Here is a 26,614-nt window from a genome sequence, read left to right on the forward strand (position 1 = left end):
CCATCTCACATACAGCTTTAAACACTTACTTTCCTTTATAAAGCCTTTAGCTCCAAGAATCCTAATTTGTTTTGTACTATGTTTACAGTCTATATCCAGTGTCATTTGGCCTCACATTATTCAATATTTCTAATTGTTTCATATGGGTTATTTCTTCTCTTAGGCTGAAAGGACCTTAAAGTAGAAACAGTCACACATTAGATCTGAAGGGCTAGCACAGAGGTATCAAATCTTAGACTTTTCAAAAATTATTTGTAAAGAGGTCACCATAACAAGAACATAAAGTTAGTTTCCTAGAAAGCAAGTGAAGAGAGTTAGGAGCATCTACATTACAGGGCAGTCCCCTGGTTCTGAAGAAACTCTGAGGTTCTGCTCTGGATATGACTGGGGGAGACTTTAAGTATGTAAGGTAGCATGGAGTGCATAGATAGATCATATGAAGAAAGAGGCCCTGCAGATCACAAAGCAAGCACAGTAGAAAGACCTCTCCAGAAAGATGTTGAAATGTAAACATATTCTCTACCTCAGATATGTTACTGCCCCAGCAAGTCAAAATCCCCAAGGAAATGGAACATGGACCTTATAAAGATGGGTGAGAAGTCATGGGTGATGCTGCCCTGTGCCAGGCTCACATCAAGAGGCTTTCATTATCATCTCTTATTCTCCAACTAACTTCATGAGTTAGGAACTCTTATTTCCATTTGGAGAGTAACTGAGGCAGAGGGAGGTTATGTGACTTGTCTAAGTCACATAGACAGTAAGACACAAAGTAGTAGAATTTGAATTCAGATCTGTCTGACTTCAAAGCACATATTCTTACTTCCCTGTGTGGAAGGAAAGGGGCTGAGAAGGTACAACAGCAGGAGACGCTTCCAGAGAGGTCAAGCCTGTATGGGTCTTACAGTGGGAGGCCCAGGGCAGAGAGGGCACTATGTTCTTTCGGAAAGGAGAGTGCCACTAGGATAGGAGAAGGCCTGAAAGGCCCAAAGGAAAACCCTCTTTTCAGGCTCAACCATGGCTATGGGAATTCAAGTTGCTCACTTAGAGCTGTGGGGGAGGGATATAATAGAGGCTCAGTTCACGTTTGTGTTTCTTGTCCCCTAGCACTACTGAGGAATCCCTGCAATTCTCACTAGTGGTAAGAAGATGTTCATTTGACATAAATTTGTTAAGTGCTTTCCACATATATAGCTAGGTGCTTATGACAGAATGATGAATAAGACAGAGTCCCCACTCTCAGGATACAGACAGTCTGAAACTGTCCTTCAAAACTGTCTTGGGTTCGTATTTGTTTTTTTAATTTTTTTTAAATGTTGATTTATTTTTGAGAGAAAGAGAGAGAGAGAGAGAGAGGGAGAGAGAGACAAGGAGAGAGAGACAATGAACAGGAGTGGGGAAGGGGCAGAGAGAGAGGGAGACACAGAATCTGGAGCAGACTCCAGGATCTGAGCTATCAGCACAGAGCCTGATGTGGGGCTTGAACTCACAAACTGTGAGATCGTGACCTGAGCTGAAGTTGGACGCTTAACCAACTGAGCCACCCAGGTGCCCTGGGTTCCAATTTGTAGTTATAGATGGACAAGAGATACAAGTAATGTGCCTTGAAAGAAGGTTTTGAGGTTGAAATACCTCATGATAGTTTTATTCATAACTGATGCAATGATCAGTTCTGCCTCTGTGTTTCAGTGTATGAGAATTTATATACAGAAGTGCAAAAACCCACAGGCATAGGCACATAGCCAGTCAGGTACCACCTATCTGTTACAACTTTAAAGGGGTATTCAAGTAGAAACTGTCGGTATATAATAGAAAAGGCATGAAGTCTTTATCCTAAGATGGGTGTAGGGTAAGTGGCACCTAAGAAATCTGACAGGGAGGCCACTCATAATAGGAGAGACTGCTGTGGCCCATCCTGGCACAATCTATAGAAGTTGAGACCTTTGTCAAGGTCTAGTGGAAGAAGCGTAAGACAAACGATGTTCCTTTTCCCCAAGGAAGCACAATACAACCTAATCCAAAGCCATCAGTGCAAAAAATTATTTTCAGCAACTCTAAAAACTGCCTGAGTCAATAATGAGAGGGCCAGAAAATAATCTGACAGGAAAATTTGAAGACTTAGTCTGAGATAATTTTATATCTGGGGCTCTTACAAAAGTATGCTATTTTCTACAGAAATTGTGCGTAGAAAGAGATCAAGTGTAAGAAACCACAAGGCACCAAAGCTGAATCAAAAGAGAAGTTTATGGAGCAAAGGAGAAAGCTGTAATTTGCGTTTCTTGAGAAACTCTGAATCTTAACTCTGAAAATCTTTTTCTGACTGGGAATAGGATGTAGAACAGGGACCCTAAGGGAAACTATGCAATCTCTGATCCAGGAGTGTTTTAAGAATAAAATCAGAAATATGCAGATGGAAATGAATTTATATACTACCATCATGTGCATGTGTCCCTCAGTCTAGTCAGATGGAAAGCAAGAGAGATTAGATGGAAATAAGGCATAGGAACTTGCAAGGTCAATTCTAGTGGTCACGCCTTGGTGAGGAAGCTTGCAGAGTTGGGAGGCAGTATGGAGCAGCAGCAATTTCATAGGCTTTGAGGCCAGGATGACTGAAGTGGAATCCTGGGTGTGATACTTACTAGCTCTATAATTCTGGGAAGGTTATTTAACCCAAATATCATTTTCCTCACTTGTAAAATGTGTAAATATATGTCTATTTCACAGAACTGCACTGCACATTAGTACCTGAAGTACATGGCTGCTTACCCGGTATAGTTAGTATTTAACAAATGTTAGCTCCTTTCCTGTTGTACTTACTTGTACCCTTTGGTGGCAGGCCTGATGTTCCCCCCTTAAGATATAACCAATGTCAGAAAGACCCTTTATCCATCTGCTACCTAGACATGCCCACTGAGAAAGAGGCCCTTGAATAGATTCCTCTTAGCACCTAAGACTCTGGAGTGACCTAAGAGAATTAGTGGAGGCAAAAGAGTACACGGTCAGCCATTCATAATTGTCTTTCTGGAAAATGCACATTCTTGCCTGGCAGCACAGCCTCTCCAATGCTCCCCTACTCTCTCCCCATACACCTTCTGATTTTCCCTGGAGATAATCTATAGAGATTGCTTTTCTAAGAAAATATGTCCATGGCCTGGCATAAAGTCCAGTGCCTGCCATTTAATTTTTTCATCCGTTTAATTTTCAAGTGCACTGCTTGTTGGACTCCTTAAACCTGACACATTCTTTCTTTTCTTCTTCATCTCCATATAATTCCTGACTTAACATACTTTAGTCTCTTTGCCCACAGATCACAGAACCTTCTTCCCTTTTCCCTACTCTTTTTACCACACTATTCCATTCCCACGTGCCCCTCAACATACACACACAAACACATTCACTCACTCACTCTTTAAGAAATCCTGATGTAGATGCCAAGAATGTGTCTGCTGCCCTTTTGACACAGAGTCTGATGCCATCTTCGGGGCCATGGGGAGGGCAGAGCCACGAGACGTGGCATTCGTGTACTCTACTGCTAGCCTGCCTCATATTTTTATCAGATCACTGCTCTGGGCATCCAAGCAGGGAACCAGTCCAGCTTCTTCTCATTCCTTTGCTCTACATCAGGACTCCATAATAATCTCACCCCTTACCTTGGCTGGGTCTTCCTGCCCCAAACCTTCTACCATCAATGGAGCACAGTACATCTCTCCTCTTTCCCTCCAGCCTAGTCATATCTGAGTACTTGTCCAATTTCTTAACCCTGATTCTGATGCATGCAGGGATACTGTTAAGTTTCTTCTGTTTTCGGACATGAGCAGTCTGCACAAGCTGGATTCACTTCTTGGCTTAGACTGCTACCCCCACTCCTCTTCCCCTCCCTTTGTCTCTAATTCCAAACAAGGAGTGCTCCTTCTTACATAATTGGATGTTCCCAGCACGGAAGCTGACATACGAGGTCAGGCGCGCATGCGTGCAAGACTTCCCTTTGACTTAACAATGCCTTTTTTGGGCATCTAACTTCTCTTTAGCTCCCTTCCCCCACTCTCTCCACACCATCAACAACATCAACAATCAAGGGAGATTTATGAAGCCTGGCTCAGACCAGAACTCTTCCAACCCTGGCTTAGAAGGAGGGGTCATGAGGTTGAATTTACTCTCCTTTTTTTTTTTTGCAGGCTAGAGAGAGACTGAGGGAGTGACTGTTCATGATTTGGCAGGAGTCCTTGGCATCCAAGGCAGTTACGTATATAGATCTTTTAAGGGAGCAAGGGGAGTAAACAAAGTTGAAAGCCGAAGCTAACTTATTTTCTTAGAGATGATAATGCTGGAGGCTGGAAAATTATGACATTTTAAGGTAATGAATGTAAATCTAGATGGCAGTTCTGTCCCTGATGGCTGAACTGCAGTGTGTTCACGATGACTAGAGAAGTGGCAATAGCTATCAGTGCCATCAATACCAACTACCTTTAAAGTGCAGAACTAAAGACAGCCCAAGTATGCTGCAAAAGGATACAGCTCAGATACTTATGGTTTCAGAGACTGAACAGCCATGGTGCTTCCTGGGGACAGTCTCAGAGAGGCCAACACTGACGCAGGCAGGGACCACACTGTACCTCTTGTAATAGTAACAAAGGTATGTGGAGTGGTGGGGAGGTGGGGGAGGTGCTGTAGCTTTGGGGGGATATCAAATTCCAACTTATTTGCTTACCAAAGCAAATAAAGCCCAAGAATGTAGCACTGTATAAACTGCATCTTAAAAATAAAAAGAAGCGTAAGCCATTCAGAGGACATGTAACGTGGGATGACCTTAGGATTAGGATGCTGCAGGGCCCTTTGTGTTACATGAGAATGTGCATAGGGAAATGTGGTTTGGATTTTACAAAATGACTGAAAATTTTCTCTTGGGGAATGTAGACTACTCTGAGGCAAAATAATTTTGTTGGTTTTTAATCCCTTCAAATCCCAGAACAAAACTGATCAGAAAAGATAAAGTCATTAAGCTGAAAATTAGACAAACATGGGTTCAGATTCTGCCTGTGGTATACTTATTAGCTCTGTGATCTGGATTAAATAACCACACTTCTTTGTAAGCCTTAGCTTCCTCATCTTTGAAACGGGGATCATAGCTGTTCTACAGGGCTTTGAGGGGATTAAATGATATAATGTGCTTGTGTGTTCAGTATAGTGTCTGCACAAAGTAAACTCTCAACAAAGGTTTGCTGGGCACTAAATACGCTGAAGGTAACAATGTTAACTACATTGTGTTATCTACATTGTTATCTACAAAGTATCTACACTTTGAGTCCTGAAGTAAGCCCTGTCTATTCCCTGTCTACCATGCACAGGGGAACTTGCTGGTGTAAGACCACAGATACTTTGAACTTCTGGAAGGGGAATTGTAATTCTTTCCCCAGATATCCATGGTTGCCTCTTGACTCCCATCTTTTATTTATTTATGTATGTATGTATGTATGTATTTATTTAAACATTTATTCATTCTTGAGAGACAGAGCATGAATGGGGGAGGGGCAGAGAGTGAGAGAGAGTGGGGAGACACAGAATCCAAAGCAGGCTCCAGGCTCTGAGCTGTCAGCACAGAGCCTGACGCAGGGTTCGAACCCATGACCATGAGATCATGACCTGAGCCGAAGTTGGACGCTTAACTGACAGCCCCCCAGGTACTCCTTGACTCCCTTTAAAACGCTTCAAGGACACTGTGAACCCAGCACCAGCTATTTGAGAAGGGGGCCATGTGCATCATTTAAAAGATGGGAATGATTTCTAGGGAAGGATGAAAGGCCTTGAATAGGGAAGGATGAAACTCTTAATTCTAGTCTGTGGAGACTTAGGGTGTGAAGGGTGTCAACTGGCTATGTTCCCATTTCCACTGTAGCTAACACAAAACAAAATGGACCTAACAATAACATTTGATAGAAGTGGGAACTTTTTGATAGGAAGGGATATGAGACAAGTGAATAAGGACAAAATATCATCGCCTGGAAAAATCTTTGATGAACAAAGATAACAGACCACAGTTACAAAGAGTTTTCCAGAAGTAACTAGCCACAAAATTCTGTTCTTGCACAAGATTCATCTTGGCTTCATTCAAATTCACTAAAGACATCCAGAATTTCCCTCCTTTAACAAACAGAGATGCCACTCCATTAAAACAGAAAAAGTTAAAGGAATGTCAAGGGAAATTTAGTTGTAAGCCCTCTCCCTGATTTTGTTTATGGTGTGAGCTCCATGTGGGTTTTGCTCATACTCATTCACCAGATAGCTATCTATCCAGCTAACTAGAGGTGTAGTTCTAGTAGAAGTGTCAAGGGCTGGGGACGAAAAGGTGAGCAAGCCTGATTCAAAGTTCTTCTCATGAAGGCATTACTTGAGTCTAGCAGCTCTCCCCACCCATGTAACCAGGAGCACCTGGAAAATACTACTGAATTCTGTACTTAACCTACACTTGTCTGTGCTGGAAAGATACCTGGGTGGTCTGCTTCATGATGTCAGACATGGAAATACTCTAGTTGTTACTTTAACAAAGGAACCCATTGGCACAAAGTCACCTAGAAACCCCTTACAAAGCCTTTATTGTTTAGGAGCTCTATTCTGCAAAACTCAGAGACACAGGCACAGTGGGGATAGCAGTTGCTACAGGAGATGGGTATAGGGTAGAGCAACCTGAAGACGTAAAAGTAGAACAAATCTGGGGTCACCAGCTGGAGGAATTAGAAAGAGAAAGAATTTTTTTTTATCCTTTCCTTTTTCTGAAGTGTAAATAATTAAGACCTAACATCTACTGGATACCTTCTACGCACCTGAGATTGACACTATTATTATTCCTATTTTCCAGATAAGGAAACCAAAGCTCAGAGAAATTAATCATAGCAGAGTAGTAGTATATTGTGTGGATAAGAACTTGGGCTTTGGAATTTCTGGATTTGATTTCTGGCTCCACCATGCATTAGCTTTGTGATCGTGGATAAGGCCCTCTGTTCTAACCCCCATTAAACTGTACAAAATATGAAAAGTAGAGACTATCTGTTTTGTTCACTACTGATCAGCCTGGTGAATTAAGGAGTAAGACCAAAACAATTTCCCAGCTAGATAGACAGGTAAGAGTATTTCAAGGTGAAGTGGATGAATGCTACAAACAGCTTGGACAACTGTCTACCAGTCAAACCCAGAAACTGCTCAGATCAGAGGGCACAAGATATTTACTTCTGCACATCCCATCCACTCCACTTTACTCTTCTCTCTTCCCTATCCCGAGAGAATTTATAATCATTGCCCACTGAGGTAAATGCAATCTGGCTTAGAATTCTCAAGTTTGAAATTCCCTTGTATTTAATCTCCCTGGTTTAGATCTCTAAGAACCCTGACTATGTAAAATACTACTTTTTCAGTGATCAGCCTGTAATCGCCAAATATATTTCTCTCTCCTTATCTGGTACTGGCTCAAGCCCTTTAATATTCTGAGTTATTTACACTTCAGGTAAACTTCTTCCTACCTTTTTCATATATGAATCCTTATCTTTGAATACTTTCTTGTGTTTTGAAACCAATTTGTCATGTAAATGCTTTCAAGGACGAGGGTAATCAATTATCACATACTAGCTAGTTTTAGGATCTTCCAATTTTTTGAAAGATCAGCATTTTGGAAGATTTTGGAAGATCAGCAAGGGAAAGCTTAACAGAGGAAGAAGAGAAACAAAGGCTCAATTAACAACATCCACAAGTGACTGAAAACAACACAGACAGACTCTGCTTTCAAGTATGAAGGTGATGAGAAAGGAAATGTTTATCTTTGATTTGGCATTTAGTGAGCATCTTCTGTGTCCTGGGTCCTGTGTAAGTTGCTGGGGATATAAAGTCAGGTGTACTCCCTAAAGAACTGGTAGTCTAGAACATGGTTTCTCAACCTCTGTACTACTGTTATTTTGGGTAGGATGATTCAGTGTTGTTTGGGGCATTGGGAGTGGGGAGAGTGCTGTCCTGTGTAGTGTAATAGCATCCCTGGCCTCTACCCACTAGATTAAATAGTCTCCTATCTCCCTTCCCAGTTGTGACAACTCAAAATGTCTCCTGATATTGCCAACTACCTCTGGGAGAAAACTGGCCCTCACTTGAGGACCACTAGTTTAGGGAAAGAACATTATTTCTCTAATACGCTGTGTGATCAGTATTATCACAACTCTAAGGGTAGACAAGAGGGCTCCTCAGTTCTGGGGGAAGGTGGGAGAGGATACCACAAAAAGTTCCACAGAATACATCTTTTCACAGATCTTTTAAGAGATATAAGTGGTGTTGGGATCACAATCCACATTTTAAGTCCAAGTATACTTCTATTCCTTACCATCCTGTGGAAGTACTTGCTCAGTTGTTGACTATTTACACACCTTTTGGAGAAAACAATCTTTATTTTCAGAGCACTGATCTGTTTTCGTCTTGTCTTTCTCATTATTTATCATCACAGTGAATACATACTGTCAGTGAAATGTTCACTGTAACAAGGTGAGCAGTGTAGGGCTTGGGGTTTAACTGGGTGGAGAATGGATCCCCCAGTAGTAAGAGTTGAAGTATTTTAAGATCACAGGCAATGTCTGTAACTCGGTGGATTATGCCAGAAGTCCTATAGAAGCAGACCCATTCACTCTTTAGACAATGAGGTGATTAATACAAGCCTTTTGGTACACTTCAGGCAGTCTTCATCCCTGTACCTCTGCAACAGAGTCTCTGTCTTCCGTTATGGCCACAGGTTTCCTGGACTCGACACTTTCCCTCTCCAGTGCAGAATTCAGAATTCACACCCAAGCCCTGTCCAACTTGAGACTCTAATACGATAGAGAACTCTGCAGCCTTACCTCTGAATTAGGGTCCCAAAGACAAGACGAAGAACTTTTTGCATGTTTTCTGTACACAGCCATCTCCACTGTTCCATTAGCAGCAAGAGGACCAGATCCAGGGCTGTGTCAGCTAGCTCTGTCTCTGTTCCTGGGGAATGAAAGGCATCAAAAGTAACTGAGAAGAGACCCATTCAGGTGGAACATATTTCAATGAACTGGATCTTCACCTTTATATCAATCATCTTGTATTTCTGTAATTCTTCTTTACTCAAATCAAGAGACGTTTAGTTTATATCTAAGAAGTTCAGTGATAGGCTCTGTATTTCTTTATAATTCTTTTGTTTATGTTCCTCAGTCACTCAGTAAATATTGTTTGCCTTTCTAAAAGATTTTGCATATAAATATTTTTCCCACCTAGCTTCTGTTTCTTCTGTATTCTCTCCAGGGAGCTGAATACATTCTGTTCCAAGTAATTGCTCCCAACTAGTGACTAACTGGAATTGGCAAGGCCCAGTCTCTTCCATCCTTATATTCCACTGGCCTCCACAAAGCATCATGGAAATGTTGTGGGCAGCAGATCTGGGGAAAGATTTAGGATTCATTCTCCTGTAAACAAGTTGCTTTGAAAGCGTCTCCATTACACAGAGCTGTTGGGTTGGGATCCAGGAGGCTTCAGTTTGGTTCTGAGATAACATGCAGTTCTAGAAAGAGCACTATACCTTTGGTAAAATAGGCCATGACAATTATTGATTTCTTTCCTATTTCAAAGACTGGAAAGAGGACCACAAATGAGTTCACATCCGTGCTAAGCTGAAGTCTCCTGAACAGATGTATTTCATGGATGGAAGCATCTGTTCTCTAACCCTGTTCAGGGGTCCCATGTCATCTGTGATTTGCCTCCCAAGAGACATCCCTAGGAATATATGAATGAATGAATGAATGAATGAATGAATGAATCTCAGCAATCTGATGCTATTGCTGTGATTAATATTACAATTAATCATCAACAATAATTTTGTTGGTCTAGGACAAATAGGTATTGTCTGGGCCAGTTTGCCCAAGCTCTTCTCCCTAAAGGGTTCTTTAGAACATTAATGACTTCAGATTTAGATGAATCTGTTAGAACTGAATTCTACTTTTTTCTTAATCCCACCCAATATATATATTTTTTCTGCACTGCATTTCAAGGGGAAATTAGAACTTGTATGTTTACTTTCCAGTCATTTGCTCAAAGACAGGATATTTAGGTCCTTGGGAAACAGCATCATTCTGAGCATCTGTCACCCTTCTCAATTCTATTTTCTCAGGTTTAGTGTTTACCTAGAGCTGCCACCATGTGGTGACAGTTAGTCATAGCAGAAAATATAAGAAAAAGGAAAACAAGGCACCAAGTCCTCTGGAACAAAATGGTGAATTTCCTCTCATGTGAGAATTTTGAGTTTCTTAAGGCTAAAAGAAAAGCTCAGGCATAAACTATATCTTTAGAGTTATGATATTGAAAATTTACAGCCTTGATTTTGGTTGTTTATACTGTTTTACCCATTTCATCTTTCTTACAGTTCTGATGCTTTTGCCATTATAACACTTTATTTACTTACCCAGTGAGACATGTGTGAAGAGGTGGGGTTGTAAATTTCATTTTTTCTTCCTCACAGTTAAGCAGAGGTCCCATAGAGTGAGGTCAAGTGACTATTCATGGGCATCCAAGAAACAATGTTGAAATCGGCTTTTTTGTTTTTTTTTTCCTTCTGAACTAAAGATTTTATGATCTCTTCTTGAAGAGACTTTGTGGGAAACTTTGTCTTGGTGGAACTGAAAACCTTTTTTATAAATTGTAGCTCAGCAAACATACTAATATCCTGGGCTCCCATTTTTGCTCATGTAGAAAACATCTGCACTTTTTCTAGGAAGCAAACCTGCCCTATCCTCACCTCTTCTTTCCTGCTCTATGGTGGGGCACTGGGTGGTATCACTTGCCATGGCAGTAAATAAAACAGAAAGAAAAGCTCCAGGGAGAGGAAGAATTCCATTTCACACAGGTTGCACTTCAGCTGCCCTGTGCTATATCTAAGTGAAGATTTCTAGTAGGCAAGTGGAAAGACAACATCCAACATTTAGGCATCATCAGCACATGTGTTAGATTTGAAATCAATAGTACAAATGAGATCCCTCAGGGGGACCATGCAGAGTAAGAATAGAGAGCCAAAAATAAAGCTCTGGAAGGCTAGTAAGAGAACCAACAAATGGGACTAAGAGACTAACTACATGAGAGGCAGAAAGAAAACCAGGAGAGGGGGACCACAGACATGAAGGAAGGAAGTTTTGCAGATAAAGGGAGTAGTCCAAAGATGCCAAAGCATGCCATAAATAACATACATAAGATAATGATATGATAAGCATGGATCTCATCTTGCTGGATCAGAGCTCCCTGTTTTTGTGCCCTGTTCCCCTGTTTGACTCAGCTCTGGGGACTGTGTCGGATTCTTCTTTGTATGCCAGGCTCGGCAGAGCACCTCAAGCACTGGTTTTTAACACATGGTTTGCTTAGCTAAACAGAAGAGAAATTAAATGGACAAATCCCAACTGTCACAAGTCCCAAGTATATTATACCATGGCTCCCTTCTCTGTAGGAGCAGGGACCCTGTCGCTTACCCGGATCACTGGTGCTGAGGTCTTGGGCTGGCACGGCTGGATCTGACAAGTAACCATCCACACAACCTTTGGGGATTTGTTCACGGTCTTTTTCTGGGACTTCTGCTGGCTGCATTTCTAGTAACTTTGTCTGTTTTTCAATAAAGGACTCCATCCCAGACATGGATAGGATCTCTGACTCCTGAGGAAAGAGCCAGTGGCACATCACATAAAGTATGAGGAATATACGAGAGCAACTGTGGCACTTGAGTTTCCCTGTTCCTTCTCTGCAAAAGTATCATGAGTACAGAACCCAAATGACTCTGTGACTACCTCAGGAAAGTCTTTAGCTTCTACCAAAACTGCAAGTCAAACAATGCCTTTGTATTTGCACTTGCTGCAAACACATTTGGGTTATCTATTCTTTTCCAGGAACTGGCTTTCCTTCTCATTCTGCCACCTTTTATTCCAAACCCATGGTGCTTGAGAAGTCAAACTGCTGACCCAGAGCCAGTAGGAATTACAAACTACCCAGAGAAAATACTTTTAGAATAAAAGTTAGAGGGGTGCCCGGGTGGCTCAGTTGGTTAAGCGTCCGACTTCAGCTCAGGTCATGATCTCGCGGTTCATGAGTTCAAGCCCTGCATCAGGCTCTGTGCTCAGAGCCTGGAGCCTGCTTCAGATTCTGTGTCTCCCTCTCTCTTTGCCCCTTCCCCAGCTCACACTCTGTCTCTCTCTGTCTCAAAAAGAAATAAACATTAAAAAAAAAGACTTAAAAAAAAAAAAGAATAAAAGAGACACAGATGCTGGTTAGGTCCTTCAGCAAGGCACCTACATCCCTCCTAACTTTAGAGAATGTCTCAATTGTCTATAACTGCAGGGTCAACCTCCCAGTGATTAATTCCAGGAGTCATCTGGTTATCTTACCACACTGCCTTCCTGGAAACAATAGAGAATCTTCTCAGGTGCTTCAGTTATATTCAGTGCTGGAGCAATCTTACTGGATGAGAACCTCAGCCTGGACCTGGTATTGACACAACGAGCAGAAACAGAATGTAATGCATGATTTTGATTCCTATATGAAGGACTGACAAGTATTAATACCTTAAAACAAGAACACTCATACTTATTCTAGGGATCTTACTGTGGTCAGAGTTGCCAGGAGAGACCTGGCCCTGAAATTCCCCAAGTGACAGACAGTCAGGCAATTCTCAATACATAGTGCAACCACTGCACTAAGCTATGTGCACAACGCATTTGTGAAAGGGCTTTTGCTAATGTAAAACAGGGACCAGTCTATCATGGCTGTATTCCCATAAGCTAGAAGAATGGCTAGCATATACTATATTCTCATTAAAAATTTGTCAAAGATTAAAGAGACGTGTGGAATAAACCAAGGCTTTAGTTGTTACTGTTGGTACCCTATTTGCACATCCATTTATTCTCCTTGTATTCCAAATAAAACCAGGGGAGGGACCACAAGTGCTAACCTCAATGTTTCAAGGATCTTATAAGCACAGATATCATGGTCACCTTTCAAAATATGGGCTCGGTAAAAAAAAAAAAAAAAAAAAGGCTAAAAATTATGAGTGTTATTGCTGTACACATGTACACAAAGACAGTCAGACGTACAGACATAAACATACAAACTCTATCCTTCCCTCTCCCCACTCCAACACACACATAAACACACCTTCTCTCTCTCTCTCTCTCAGTCTTTCTCTCTGTCTCTTCATAATGGCCCAGATACAGATATGAAATTTGCACTAAAGGTTAAGAGTGGTGCCATTCCCTTCCACATGTTGGCTTTGAAAGGGTATATTTGGGACCCTAGTGCAGGAAACAATAGCTGGCCCCTTCCTGTTTATTGCTAGTATATGCATCTTTGGAGCTAAGAGTTGCAGAAACGATGGCAAACAGAGATCAGTTATCAGCCTTAATTCTTCATAGAAAAGAAACATCTCAATTTTACAGGAAAATAGAAAAGGACACTATCTCCATTCTAGAGTTTTCCTTCTAATTAAAAATTCCTGATCAGTTTAAGTCCTGGGATCCTATGGCGAGACAAACATTCATCAGGGATGCCTATGCTGGATCTTAGGCTCCTTTAGGTTGGTGGAGCCTGGTTTTGTATAATAACTGGTATGTGTTACCCATCTCCTCTCTCCTAGGGATTGAAAGTGGAGATGGGATTTGGCTGAAGACTGGCAATCAACTTGAGAACTGGAAAGGGTCCCTGGATAACTGAAGGGTTTCTCACTTGCTAGTCTTCTTGCCTTCTGTCTGGGGCTTGCTTTCTGTCTCGGCCTCACTCAGCTCTTCTGTGGGACTCTGGGGTTCAGAGCGAGGAAATGCTGTCTTCAAGGTGTCCACGATAGCACTCACCACCATCTGCAGGGGTCAGAGGTGCAGGGTCAGACAGGAACCACCAAATGAGCAGTTGTCTCACGCTGCTTTATGCAATTAGGATGCGCAGATAGCTAGGCTAGCTAGTGGAGTCTTACTCATCAGCACAGTCAGGTATCAGGCAGATTTACTATCAACTATTCTCCCTTTTCTCTATGGCCATAAAAATCTTCTTCCTCACAGAGTTAAGACAAACAATACCATGGGAAAATAAGTCAAAACAAACAATGAGATAAATAAAAACCTTGAGAGTTCTACAGGCTGGTGAAATACTTTTCATTTCTCAATTTCTTTCCTTGTATATAAAGGAATAATTTTTAGTTTGTAAATCAATAATACTTTCACCAAGATGTAAATAAATGGAAGTAACATAGGCAGGGATATATGGAAAAAAGAAAGAGTAAAGATTATCAAATAAGAAATGCAGTCTGGTAGCATACATATTAACATGCTCAGAGTAATTCACAGAGTAAAGAACTGGTTTTTCCAGTTAATTCAAACAATTTCTCTTCTTTACAGAAAGAATAACAAAAATCACTCATGTCAAAATTAAGGAATCTTGAGTTGATATCAACTTTTCTACTCATAAACACCAAATATTTGGTCATAAAGACCAAATAAAGCAATCCTCACTGAAGAGTAAGAGTTGTCTGTATTTCTCAGAATGGGAAAATGGCATATAGATATTTGCTAAAAAGGAAAATGCACAAACAAATGAAACCCTACAATACTCAAGAAATGAAAAGAAATCTTTACTTTTCCTTTGGTGCTCCTTGCTAATTAACACTGCTGGCTAAGAGTAGTGTCATGCCTTCCTGAATTCATGCCTGTGTTCATCCTCTATAAGGAGCACAGCTAGCACAGCTGAGACAAGGCTGGAGTGGCTAAGACTACAGTAAAGCATAGGGCATAACAAACCAAGGAAAGAACACAGAGGACAGTATGAATAGATAATGGCACCTTGCTCTCAAGGCTCACAAAATTGTAGATCTCTGGGGAGGGTCTTTATCTGCTTTGTCATTGTTGTGTCACCAGCAGCTAATACTATTCATGGCTTTGAGGAGGCAAGCAGTAACTGGATGGTGAGTCAGTGAGTGAACACATCTGTGTGGATGGACACATCTGCATGGAACTTTGGGGATTCTACCTCATTCATCCCTTTCCAGTTTGCAGGTTTTTCCTCACAGCAGTGAATTTCTCCTAATTCCTACCACATGAAATTCCACTTTAACATTTTATCCTCTTAAGTCTAGAGTGATGCCCCACCTTCTGCTAATGAGTCAGTGTTTTCTAACCTTTTAAAACATATCCCATCTTTTGATAAACATAAGTCTCAGACTTGTGCCCTGGGGACTCTAAAATCAGCTGGTAATCACTATCTATAGGATATAATGTACTACAGAAATATCCTTCTCCTACCATCTCCAAAGGTTCTGAGATCCCCTCTTGAAAGTACAATTCTCTCCACTCTCTGTTCCCTAGCAGAGAATCACCACACCAGTCTAAGTCCAGCTGAGTGTGTGGTCTTGGGGCTCTTTTACTTGAGTGACCAATACCAAGAATGATCTCCTCCAGAAAAAACTTTTCTGACCTCACCTATTTATGGAGGTACAGATCTATCCTTACCTCCTTCCACTAGAATAACAATGTCATAATATCCCCCAGGAGATATGTGTACATGTATAGTGTCAGGGTGAGTGTATCCTCATAGTTGCTTACTGTAATTCAGGAAGGTGATGATCCAAGCAATATTTGCAAGAGGTCTTAAAAATTCTAGTCCACATTCTACTGACTCCTTTCTGCTGTCTCTCCCCATCCCCAATCTCCTTTATTTTTTAGTCCCTGCCTATGCTCTGATGGGACACTAAAGCTGAGCACAGTGGCCCTGCAGGTACCTTGTCTATTCTGGACACCATGAATGGTTTCTTGACAAAGGCAATACGAGCATCTGTGTTCAGAGCAAGGAACTCCTGTATCTCCTCACTGTTAGCGATCTCTGGAATGGCACAGAGTTGCTGCAAAAGACACAAGAAAGACTTCAAAGAGAAATTCCTGTCCCCAGGTCTCTCCAGCTTGGCTTGGGTATCTGGTAATCAGAATGAGAGCACAACCAAAACAGAAGGATACTGACCTTTAGAAAGGATTCCAGGAGGCTCTTACGGGCTTCTACTCTGTCACTATCCATGTTTCCAAATGGAAGATCTGGAAAGAGCTTTTTAGGACCCTTTACATCTTAAAAAAAACAAAAAACAAAAACACAAACTCATTCACTTAACATTTACTGAGGTATTCCATATAAAACATATCATATATGTAAGGAAAACAGAACTACTGAATACATTCCTAGGATTTTTTTAATTTCAGGAGTTCCAAATATATCTTAAGGAAATAATACTTACAATCTACTCTCGTACTAAGGTATATGAGGCCATACACTACAATGGTTATAGATGAAGGCTCTGAACTCCAGTTGCCCAAGTTAAATTTTTTTCAAGTTTATTTATTTTAGTTTTTTAAATGTTTATTTAGAGAGGAGAGAGAGACAGAGTGCAAGCAGGGGAGGGGCAGAGAGAGGAGACACAGAATCTGAAGCAGGCTCCAGGCTCTGAGCTGTCAGCACAGAGCCCAACGCAGGTCTTGAACTCAAACTGCGAGATCATGACCTGAGCTGAAGTCGGATGCTTAACCGACTGAGCCACCCAGACGTCCCTTTCTTCTGCAAGTTTAAAGTTTTGCTCCAGTCCCTACTGTGAGAATGACCTAAGGCAAGTTGTTTAATCTTCCTTTGACTTTTTTTTTCTGTATAATGATAATATCTGTTCCATAAGCTGTTAGAATAAAATGAGCTAATATATGTAAAGTACTCAGAAGAGAAACTGGAATATATTTTCAAGTTTAACTCAGTAGTAGCTATTGTTATTAAGAAAGAAAATACACAACTGAAATCCATAACTTATGCCTAAACTTTATTTGGGTGATCATCAGTAATTTTTTTTTTTTTAAACAAAGTAGCTGCTTACCAGCTTTTATTTAGATTTAAATTTTATTATCTTTTTGTACTGTTCCTACGCCTTATGGGTATCAAACAACACAGACACAAAAGCCTGATTTTTGAAGGATGGCAAACATTTCTGGATACTATTTTAATATTTAAGAGCAATCCATCGATGCCTCTGGAAAAGTTAATTTAATGCCTCATGCTACCTCACAGACACAGGAGCAAATGTGAAAGCTTCTTAAGCTTAAACTAGATAGGCCCCAGAACAGAGCATTCAGTGGCAAAGAAATTCCTCAGAAACAATGTGATCAGTGCCATCCTGCACTAAAAAGCATCTGAAAACAAATGGGGGAAGCACAGGCTCCTTGATGCTGTGTTCTCCTCCACCATCCCTCCTCACAAACTAGTAGGCCTCTAGCCTCTTAGATCAGGTGGCTAGATATGTAAAGCAAGCAGGCAGTCCAGCCTGGGGAAACTCTGACTTTTGATGAACTTCCGTAGATCTGATTTCTCCTCCAGACGTGTCTGCAGATTGAGGAACTCGCGGTAGCGGCGATTCACAGTGTGGTAGGCCAGCTGCTGCAGGCCACTGCTGTTCTCACCGTCCAGAGCTGTCTCATACTGTTGAATGAACAAATTTGTTTAGTGCAGCAGCTCATTGGCCACAGAGTAAGAGCAGAGTAGGGGTAGAGGGAGAAAGATGTTCCTATTGTTTCTGAACCTATTAGAGCTGATTGCTGCCCTGAGTTGTAATGAGTAACTCAAATTCCCAGGGCAGCTGAATTAAGGAATGAGATGCATTTCCTAACACATGTGCCCCAGAAAAAGAAGAGTTTTGCTGTTCTCCATTCTCTTCCTCCATCTCAAAACTCCCTCCTGCAAACACTTTGACTTATCAAATTGGCTAATTTTCAAATCTCATTGTATAAAACAGAAGATAAAACAGCAATAAAAGTGACACTGCCTCTTTCACTCCTAAATAATGGGTTTGGACGTTATAAGAGGATAACCATTTGCTATTATACTCAACCAGTGATTATTTATGTTAGTTGGGAGAAGAACAAATAATCCAGAACAGCTGATGAATAAAACCATTTGTTTGCCTGGAATGCATTAAAGAACCATGTGTTTTTATTTTGCTTTGGGCAGATTAATTATTATTCTTGGAGCTCAAGTGAAATTTGTTTTCCTAAGTACATATCATCTGTATGATTGGAAGTCACATGAAGACTGGAGATGTCGTAAGGGGTCAAGGTTTGCTGTCTTAATATGCGTGGAGGGCCAGTATGTGGGAAAAGACAACTTGTACTGGATGTTCCCCCAGAGTGAACACCCTGAACAGCATGGAAGCTGTGACTTAGTACAGGGTAGACTTTTTGACAGAGTAGTTAAGATATAATGAAATTATGTGGAAGAACTATGTATGCACTTGTCATTAGGAGTAGGTTACCATTATTATTTGGAGGAGGTATTATAGTGTGAGGCAAGTGATGGAAGAAACGATCTCTTTGTTGGTGGGACTTAAAGCTATTTTAAAATTCTCTAGAGCCAGAGAGAACTATTCATTATGAACTGACATGAGCAAAGTAGTAGTCCCTCACACTAGCACTGAGAAGGCCTAGCTATGAGACAGATGGAATTCAGGGTGGGGCTCTCAAACTTGGAACACCTGCGAATTAGGATGTTTTTTGTGGATTTTTCTCCGTGAGGGACACTAGTCAATACTCATACATTCCCAAACCTGGCTGCACGTCAAAAATCACTTGGGCTGCTTTTTAAATATTCAGATTCTGATAGATTTGGAATGAGAATTTCCAAAAATACCCTCTTCAGGTAATCTGGAAGCAGCCTATCCTACAGCCAGTTAAAGGGAGACTCTGCTATAACTGAACCCATCTGATACATGAACCCCTTCATATCATCTTTGCCAAGTAGTTCCTACTTCTGTGCTTAAACATCTCTAGGAATGAGGAACTTGCTACCTTCTGAGATGTATATAGGTAAATAAACTTCCTTCCTAAACAAAGTACAAAAAATACTAGTAATTAAAAAAGGAAAGAAAGAAATGAACAGTAGAAAGAGAATTTCTGGACAAAACTCTATACATTGGGAACCAATGAAAAATATGACCCTCAGTATCCTAAGAATCCTGAGATTCTAGGATTGTCTGCATGGGTACAAAACAGAGGCCAACTCTGCTTTACAAATGATCTTCAGACCATTCACATATAGATTCTTGTTCAATTAAACATAATAAGTGAAGAGTACCCTCTCTCCCTTAGATTCCTAGCTTCGCTGACTCTGCTTTCCAAACCCATTCCCAGCCCAGTGGGGGTGACCAAATTCTAATCCTGTTACCTTCACCGTGTAGAGTGTGTATGGGTGGAATCCAGTGCCACTGTGCTCTCGAGCAGTAATGGTACCAGTGATACGAAGGTTCTGGATAACAACTGGGCCATCTGGACTGCTCAGGGGCTCAAAGCTGAAGGTGGCTGAGCTGACAGGACCGGTTGGAGAGGAGGACAGCAGAACCTGTGGGAGACTAGGATCTAAGGAGCTCACGCCATTGGTGAGATCCTTCTCTAAGCTTGAGGGTCGTCGGGGGCAGGTCCTCTCCGGATCTGTCAGCAAAGCTGTAAGAGAGGTGACATCTCCTTGCTCTACTTCCTTGTCTGCTGTGTCAATGTGGATCTCTGGGCAGGAAGTCAGCATGGAGACCAGCAGGCCTGCCTCTGTTTCTGTTCCTGGACCCTCCTCGGCCTCTGCTCCTTCGATTCCTTCAGATGCCTCAACATTCTTAGACTCCAGAGACTGGGGACCCTCTAGGGCACACAGGGCATCCTGGATCCTGTCAGAGAGGAAGTTGCCTGGGGTCATGAGCATGATGGTTTCTTTACTCAGTTCAGACAATGGAGACTCCAGCTCTTCACATAAGAACAAAGGGCCTCGAATATCTGGCTGTAGGAAATGAGATGAGTTGTTTCCTACTTTTCTTTCTTCTGGCATTCCACCCAATTCTCCCTCTATTGCTTCATGGCCTTCTTCAACTTCTGGCGAGTGGTGGGAAGGCCCCTCTGGCTCGCTACAGTTTAGTAGCACTGGTGCTGCTGCTGGAGACGGGGCTCTCACTTCTGGCAGACTCTGTACCTCAACAATCAGAGGCAGAGATGTGGGCACTGAGGGCTTTTCCAGAGCACTGGCTGGGGAGGTTGGTTTAACCACTCCTGTAGGATTATTTCTGGCCTTGGAAAAGATGCCCACAAGTACAAGGTGGATCCAGTCGGGATCTGAAAGCTTGCTGATTAGTGGTAAGATTACATTGCAAGTAATGAGTTCCACCACAACATGGCGCCCGGTCCGGGTCTCCAAGTGGGGCTTTGGCACGAGTCCTTGCAGTAACAAATTTACAATGCCACGTGTATAGGTGACCTCAGTGCTGGGGCTCTGTACAGCAGGATGTGGGGCAGTAGCTCGGCAGTAAGCCTCCCAGAGCTGGGAGGGCTCGACTGTACCACTCTGCTTCTCAGCTGTGGCCTCCTTTGCCTGAATATAGCTCTGCAGGTGACAACCGCACAGAGTCAGAACCCTCTGAACAAGAGCATGACTGTCCACCATGCCCATCCTCCTCCGGAGCTCCTGGACCAAGCCTCTCATGGCGGCCTCCATTTCTTCCTCAAAGGCTGGCTCCTGGCTCACTGAGCGATACCAGGAAGACACAAAGTCCCGAATAATCATCTGGATGGTGCGGTTGATCTCCTGTTCCAATTGCCTCTCTGCCTCAGGGTTTGGAGGACAGGTGGCCACTGGGATGAAGCGTTCCAGATGCAGTCGACCTGAAGCCCCCACAATGGCGTTTGAGCCCAGCCATCCTCCCAGCACCGCTAGCAATGCAGACAGAAGGCAGAGAAGCCACACATTGACCAGAAAGTGGATGACCATGAGCCAGCCGAGCACGATCCCCACAGTCATCAGCTTCCGGCTACTCAGCAGGTTACTGAGGCTCCAGCTGGACTCAGCTGGAGTCTCTTGCAACGAGGACACTGTCTCTGCCTTCATGGCTGAAAGGGGCAGGTGGCTACCCAGACAACCGCTCTCTTATCTCACCTGAGTTAGGGAATGGGGCATTAATTGTGTACGGAGACGAGGTTATGTGGAGTGCTATTCAGGACCCGGCGGGGCTCTGGGCCCTCCACGTCCTAGAGGCAATGCAAAGCGACAGAGGCGGCTCTGCTTCTCCCCCTCGCTCCAGCCCCTTCCAGCGGAGAAGCTGCTCTCAAAGACTCGGCTGCCTTCATAATGCGGGGTCGGAGAGCCTCCGCGCAGCCTGGGGAGGGCGGGGCAGGGCGTTCAGCGGCCCTCACCTGACACTTACAGACGCCGTGCACCGGGTCACATACCGCTGGAGGGCGCGCCCAGACCGAGCCCCGATGTTCGAGGGACTCAACGGTGTCTTCGCCGCCGCCCTCGGAGAGACCCTCCGCCGGTTTGCGGTCCCGGACGACTGCGCTCCGCAGCCCGACTTCTGTCACGGCTGCCGGCCGGCGGCCGCCGGCGACAGCTTCCGGGTCGACGTCTGCGGAACAGGGCATGCTGGGAGAGCGTTAGCGCACCCCTAGGCGCGGCGCTGCGCACTGCCCCCTGGTGGTGAGGAACGGCCGTGACAGCACCTGCGGACACCGGTTTTCCAAACTGCCTGCAGAGCCAGTGTTCAAGGGTGTGACCAAAGACGCGTGGAACGCAGAGCGGCCTTGCAGGCAGAACCCCCCACCCCCACCCCCGAAGGACTGAGACTTCTAGGTTTAATTATTAAATAAAGTTCGCTGACATCTCTTCCTGCTTAGGCAAAGTCTCAGTAACCCAGTTTGTTTCAATCCCATATGGAAATGTTTTCGTTGTCATGATACATTTCAACATTTACCCTGCTTCCCCCCAGAGCCCCCCATCGAATCCCCAATACACAGCTCACCTACCTTGTTCTGAGCAATTGCAGAACACAAGGCATAAAACATTATTAAGGGATGGATTTATTCCTTAAATTTCATATACTGTGTTACAAAATCCTATTTGTGATTTGGGAGTTATTTGCTGGTGGCATTACCCAAGCTATTAGACACTTTGAGCATCTGCTATAGTTAATCACTGTGAATGGGTACTGTGGAGGAATAGAAGCAGTCCTTGTCCTCAAGAACCTTGTGGCTAATGGGGGAGACGACAAGTTCTTGGATCATGATGGATAACAACACAAGTCAGTATGGTGTATAGTAAAATGCAAAATCTTATAGGTGTTCAGGGGAAGGACAGATCACTGTGGGTTGCAGTGGTGTAAGGGAAAGCTCACAGAGAAAGTAGCCTTTATGTTGAATCTTAAAGCGGGTGAGTTTGTTTCTACCCACTCCATGTTTTCTTCCCCTTTCTTCCCCAAATATATGAGAAAAGAAGGCAGAAGTAGAGATGAAGTTAGAGACAATCATCAAATATATTTGTTTTGAAATGTGCTCTATGTTTGGTTGTTTTGTTTTAGTAAATTTGCCTTCAGTTATCTACACAGACCAAATTACCTATAAGATTGAATACCTAACAGTAGTACTGACCATGTGTAAGAATGTTTGTGCCAGTGTCATTAGAAGCTAGCTTTCTTCACCGTCTTGGTCCCTAGGAGCTCTGCCTGCAATGTGGCTATCCTTTTTATTTTTACACAGGATGTATATCATTTGTATAGTGCTATTTATGATTGTTCTTCTTCAGGTTTCTCAATGGTGTTAGCAGCCTTCATCATTATTAGTTCCCAGATGCTTAGAGGAATCATCAGGCAAACTCCAACCAAAATTTGTGCTGACAAGAAGAAAATGTATTGTAGCTTCTCTCATTTCTATTGTTCGGGCAAAGATTTCTTTTGAAAATGAAAGGAACCATCGTAGTTAATGCCTATCAATTCTAATGCAAATATTTGATTTAATATCAGAATGTCCACAAAGCAGACTGAGCACATCCCTGAGATCCTAGAATGTGGTTCAGTATTTCCACGGCACAGACTACTTCTCTGCTGCCCTTCTTCCCACAGAAAAGGAAGATAAGAAGCGGGTGCTGCTGCCTTTATCCACCCAGACCACTTCATTGTCCTTAAAAGATCACAATGATGCTCTGGAGAAATATCCTTGCCACTTAGCCAAGAACTAAAAGAAGTGGATGAGGAAGAAACTAATGTGATCTTGAAGAGTTTTAAATGACAGTTCAGAGAGAAAGTTTACTCTGCAGCATAATCTGGAGTGTTCAGGGTAGTAAGAAACTGACCTTGTAAGTGGGCGCTGTGCCACCTGACCAGATGGTCTGGAGCATGGAGGTAGCCAAGAGTGCCTTCCTGATTCTGAAATGGATTTGATGAAACAGGACTCTCAGATGAACATGCCAGTCCACTTGTCATTTTGACTGGAATGAGTTTCTGCCTAGAGATCTGGGGCCAGCCTTAGTCTCCAAACAGATTAATCACAGGGAGGAGGTGAGAGGCAGAACTGATGTTTGGTGGTAGTGATGCTGTGTATATGTGGTGGGAGGAGGCTGGCTGTTTGGCCACATCACTCACCATCTCAGTAGGGTCTTCCTTTCCTTCTTACTATTTCTTAAAACATTGTAGGCAGAGTGCTAGATTGTTGGAGATAACAAGACAAATAAGACATAGTGATTCACCTCAAGGGATTCTTAGTCTAATTATAGAAGAAAGACACATAAATAAATGCAACAAAATATTATCGTGTGTGGTATGATAGTTGCAGTAGAGGTATGTACAATAAAATGGGAACACGAAGGAAGGGTGGCCAACTGGGGAATTGGGTGGTGCCAATAAAGTCTTCATAGAAAGTTGGAAAAATGTTGGAAAAAGAAAAAGAAGTAAATTATTTTAGGTGAGTGTAGGATAGAGAGAGCAAGCGGAAGAGAGAGGGAAAGTCTGTTAGGCAGAGACAGCAGAGAGAAATAGGCATTGACAATGAGAACAAGGGGGGCTGCACCAAGGGGGCATGCTGAAAGCAGCTCATGCCACACCTCAATTTTCTCTGAAAAATGGAAGTCAAGGTAACTTACTAAAGAGAGAAGTAGTGATGGGGCAAGTGATTTGGTTTGGAATTATTGCTGTGAGAAACAGAAGGAGGTATTGAAGTTCATGTAAAGAATAAAGAGGGACTGAGGACCTAACTCGGGTTAGGACCTTGAGGTATTGAAAAGAGAGTTGTTAAAACTTAAAATCATCATGTCTATGTGTCTAAGGAAAGAAATGAAACCAGGAGAGAGATCATCAATTATGAGATAGGGTTAGTTGTATTGAAAGAGACTGAGTGAGCCAGAAGAACCAAAGCTTGTGGTTAGAGATTGGTTTGTTGGAGCCTGTGTTAGTTTCCATTGCTACTCTATCAAGTTTCCATAAACTTAGTGGTTACAGCAATGTAAGTTTTTTTCTCTGAAAGTTCTGAAAGTCAAAAATCTAAACTCAGCTGTCAGGGCTGTGTTCCTTATGGAGGCTCTAGGGGAGAATCTGTTTTCTTGCCCTTTCCAGATTCTAGAGGTTGCCTGCCTTCTGTTGCTCATGACATCACATTACATTGAGTTCTGCCTCTGTTGTCACTTCTCCCCTCACTCTAACCCTTCTAAGTGTTTCTTATAAGGATCTTTGTGATTGTATTGAGCCCTCCCAGATAATCTAACGTTATCTTCTGATCTCAAGATTCTTAACTTAATCACATCTGCAAATCTCTTTTGCTATAAAAGGTAACACAGTCACAGATTCTAGGGATTAGGATGTGGACATCTTTGGGGGGGTCATTATTTAATTTACAGAGCCAAAATATCCAGAGGTGAAAATATTTGTGATGATAAAGTCTGGGTGTATCCAATTAATGAGATTCTGAAGTAGGATAAAGAAGAAATTTTCTTCTGAGGAAGAAATTTTCTTCTGAGGAAGAAATTTTGAAACTGTTTTTGAGAAGGATGATCTACATGGCATTGGAAGGTACTGATGTTAGGGTAGCGAGGACTGGGGGTTTGGTACAAAAATGAGGAGGATGACCAGAGGTTTATGGGTGATGTAATAAGAAGAGTGGTGTATGGTAATATCAAAATAGGAGGAGGGAGTTTTTCATAAAGTGGAAAACAAGTTATCTGGAAGAAGTTACAAAGAGCTGTCTCAAATGTAGCATTGGAGAATAAATAGCCACCAGAGGGCAGAAGGGAGAATGGCATCTTAACGGGAAATTCTATCTCCTTTACTCCTTCATTCTTCCTTTCATGTATCCATTCATTAGCATTAAGCTAGGTATTGGGAATTCAAAGATGGACTTTGTGTGGCTGCTCTTCTTAAATAATTCACAATCTTTTACAAGATACAGGCATTGACACAATGTTAAGAGTGCTATCAAAGAAATATGTCAAAATACCAGAACACAGAGAATTAGGGAAAGTTTCATAGAAGAAGTGACATTTGTGTTAGCCTTGAAAGATGGGTTAAATTTCTCATGAAGACAAGAAGAACAAGTCATTCCAGGAGTAAGGAAAACATGAGGAACACCGAGTAAGCTCCTGTATTTGCTAGAACTGTTATAATAAAATATCACAAATTGGATGGGTTAAATAATAGAAATTCATTTTCTCACAGTTCTGGAGGCTGAAAGTCCAAGGTTAAGATGTTGGCGGGCTTGGTTTCTCCTGAAGCCTCTCTCATTGGCTTGCAGATGTCTGCCTTCTTACTGTGTCTACACATGGTCTTTCCTTTGTGTGTGTGTGCCTCCCTGGTACCTCTCTCTCTCCTTTTTAAAGACACCACTCAGGGGCGCCTGGGTGCCTCAGTTGGTTAAGTGTCTGACTTCAGACCAGGTCATGATCTCACTGTTCATGGGTTTGAGCCCCATGTCTGGCTCTGTGCTGACAGCTTGAAGTCTGGACCCTGCTTCAGATTCATGTCTCCCTCTCTCTCTGCCCCTCCCTTACTCATGCTCTGTCTCTGTCTCTCAAAAATAAATAAAAATAAATACACCACTCATTTGAATTAAGGCTCACCTATATAGTTTCATTTTATTTTACTCACTGTTTTAAAGTTCTCTTTGTCAGGAGAACTTAGTCCATTCTTAGCTAGTCTAAGTCTGTTAGTCTAAGTTAGTTAGTCTTAGTTAGACTAAGTTCTTAGTCTAAGTCTGGATCTCCAGAGAAACAGAACAAGTATATATGTGTACACACACACACACACACACACACACACACGTAGATTCGTTACGAGGACCTGGCTCCTGCCAGTGAGGCTGAGAAGTCCCATGATCTGCCATTGGCAACCTGGATATCCAGGTATTATTCAGTACAAGTCTAAAGGCTTGAGAACCAGGGGAGTTGATGATGTAAATCCCAGTCTAAAGGCTGGAGAAGATGAGATGATATGTCCTAACTCTATCTGTGAGGCAGTAAAAATGGTGAATGTCTTCTTCCTCCACCTCTGGTACTATTCAGACCCTCAATGGATTGGTTGATGACCACTCTTATTTGAAAAGGCAATCTACTATGTCCACTGATTGATATGTTAATCTTTTCCAGAAACACCCTCACAGACACATGCAGAAATAATGTTTAATGTGGCATCCCATGGTCAGTCGAAGTGACATGTAAAACTAACTACCACAAGGCTTTATTTCTAAATGCAGTCACATTATGAGGTGTATTGGGGGCTAAGACTTCAACATATGAATTCTGGAGACACACAATT

The 26,614-nt window shown here is 42.4% G+C and overlaps 1 protein-coding gene across 10 annotated transcripts in view; it reads right to left on the reverse strand.

Moving 5' to 3' along the window:
* Positions 1-21,441, reverse strand: part of SNX19 (sorting nexin 19) — a 47,489-nt gene extending 26,048 nt beyond the window's left edge. For 7 of the 10 annotated variants that reach the window (XR_009249596.1, XR_009249597.1, XM_058687337.1 and 4 more), the window contains exons 1-8: positions 19,237-21,381; positions 17,361-17,499; positions 16,012-16,112; positions 15,776-15,895; positions 13,735-13,865; positions 12,402-12,498; positions 11,496-11,676; positions 8,862-8,991 (exon numbers count right to left, since the gene is read on the reverse strand). Coding sequence is in view for 8 of the 10 variants with exons in the window: in XM_058687337.1 (XP_058543320.1) it covers positions 8,862-8,991; positions 11,496-11,676; positions 12,402-12,498; positions 13,735-13,865; positions 15,776-15,895; positions 16,012-16,112; positions 17,361-17,499; positions 19,237-20,934 (2,597 nt within the window). In the remaining 2 variants the exon portion in view is untranslated. Of the gene's footprint in view, positions 1-8,861; positions 8,992-11,495; positions 11,677-12,401; positions 12,499-13,734; positions 13,866-15,775; positions 15,896-16,011; positions 16,113-17,360; positions 17,500-19,236 lie in introns of all 10 variants that reach the window. The other 3 variants (XM_058687339.1, XM_058687336.1, XM_058687338.1) reach the window with 2 other exon arrangements.
* Between the last annotated feature and the right edge of the window lie 5,173 nt (positions 21,442-26,614).

The sequence above is a fragment of the Neofelis nebulosa genome, chromosome 10 (assembly GCF_028018385.1).
Source record: "Neofelis nebulosa isolate mNeoNeb1 chromosome 10, mNeoNeb1.pri, whole genome shotgun sequence".
Taxonomy (NCBI): domain Eukaryota; kingdom Metazoa; phylum Chordata; class Mammalia; order Carnivora; family Felidae; genus Neofelis; species Neofelis nebulosa.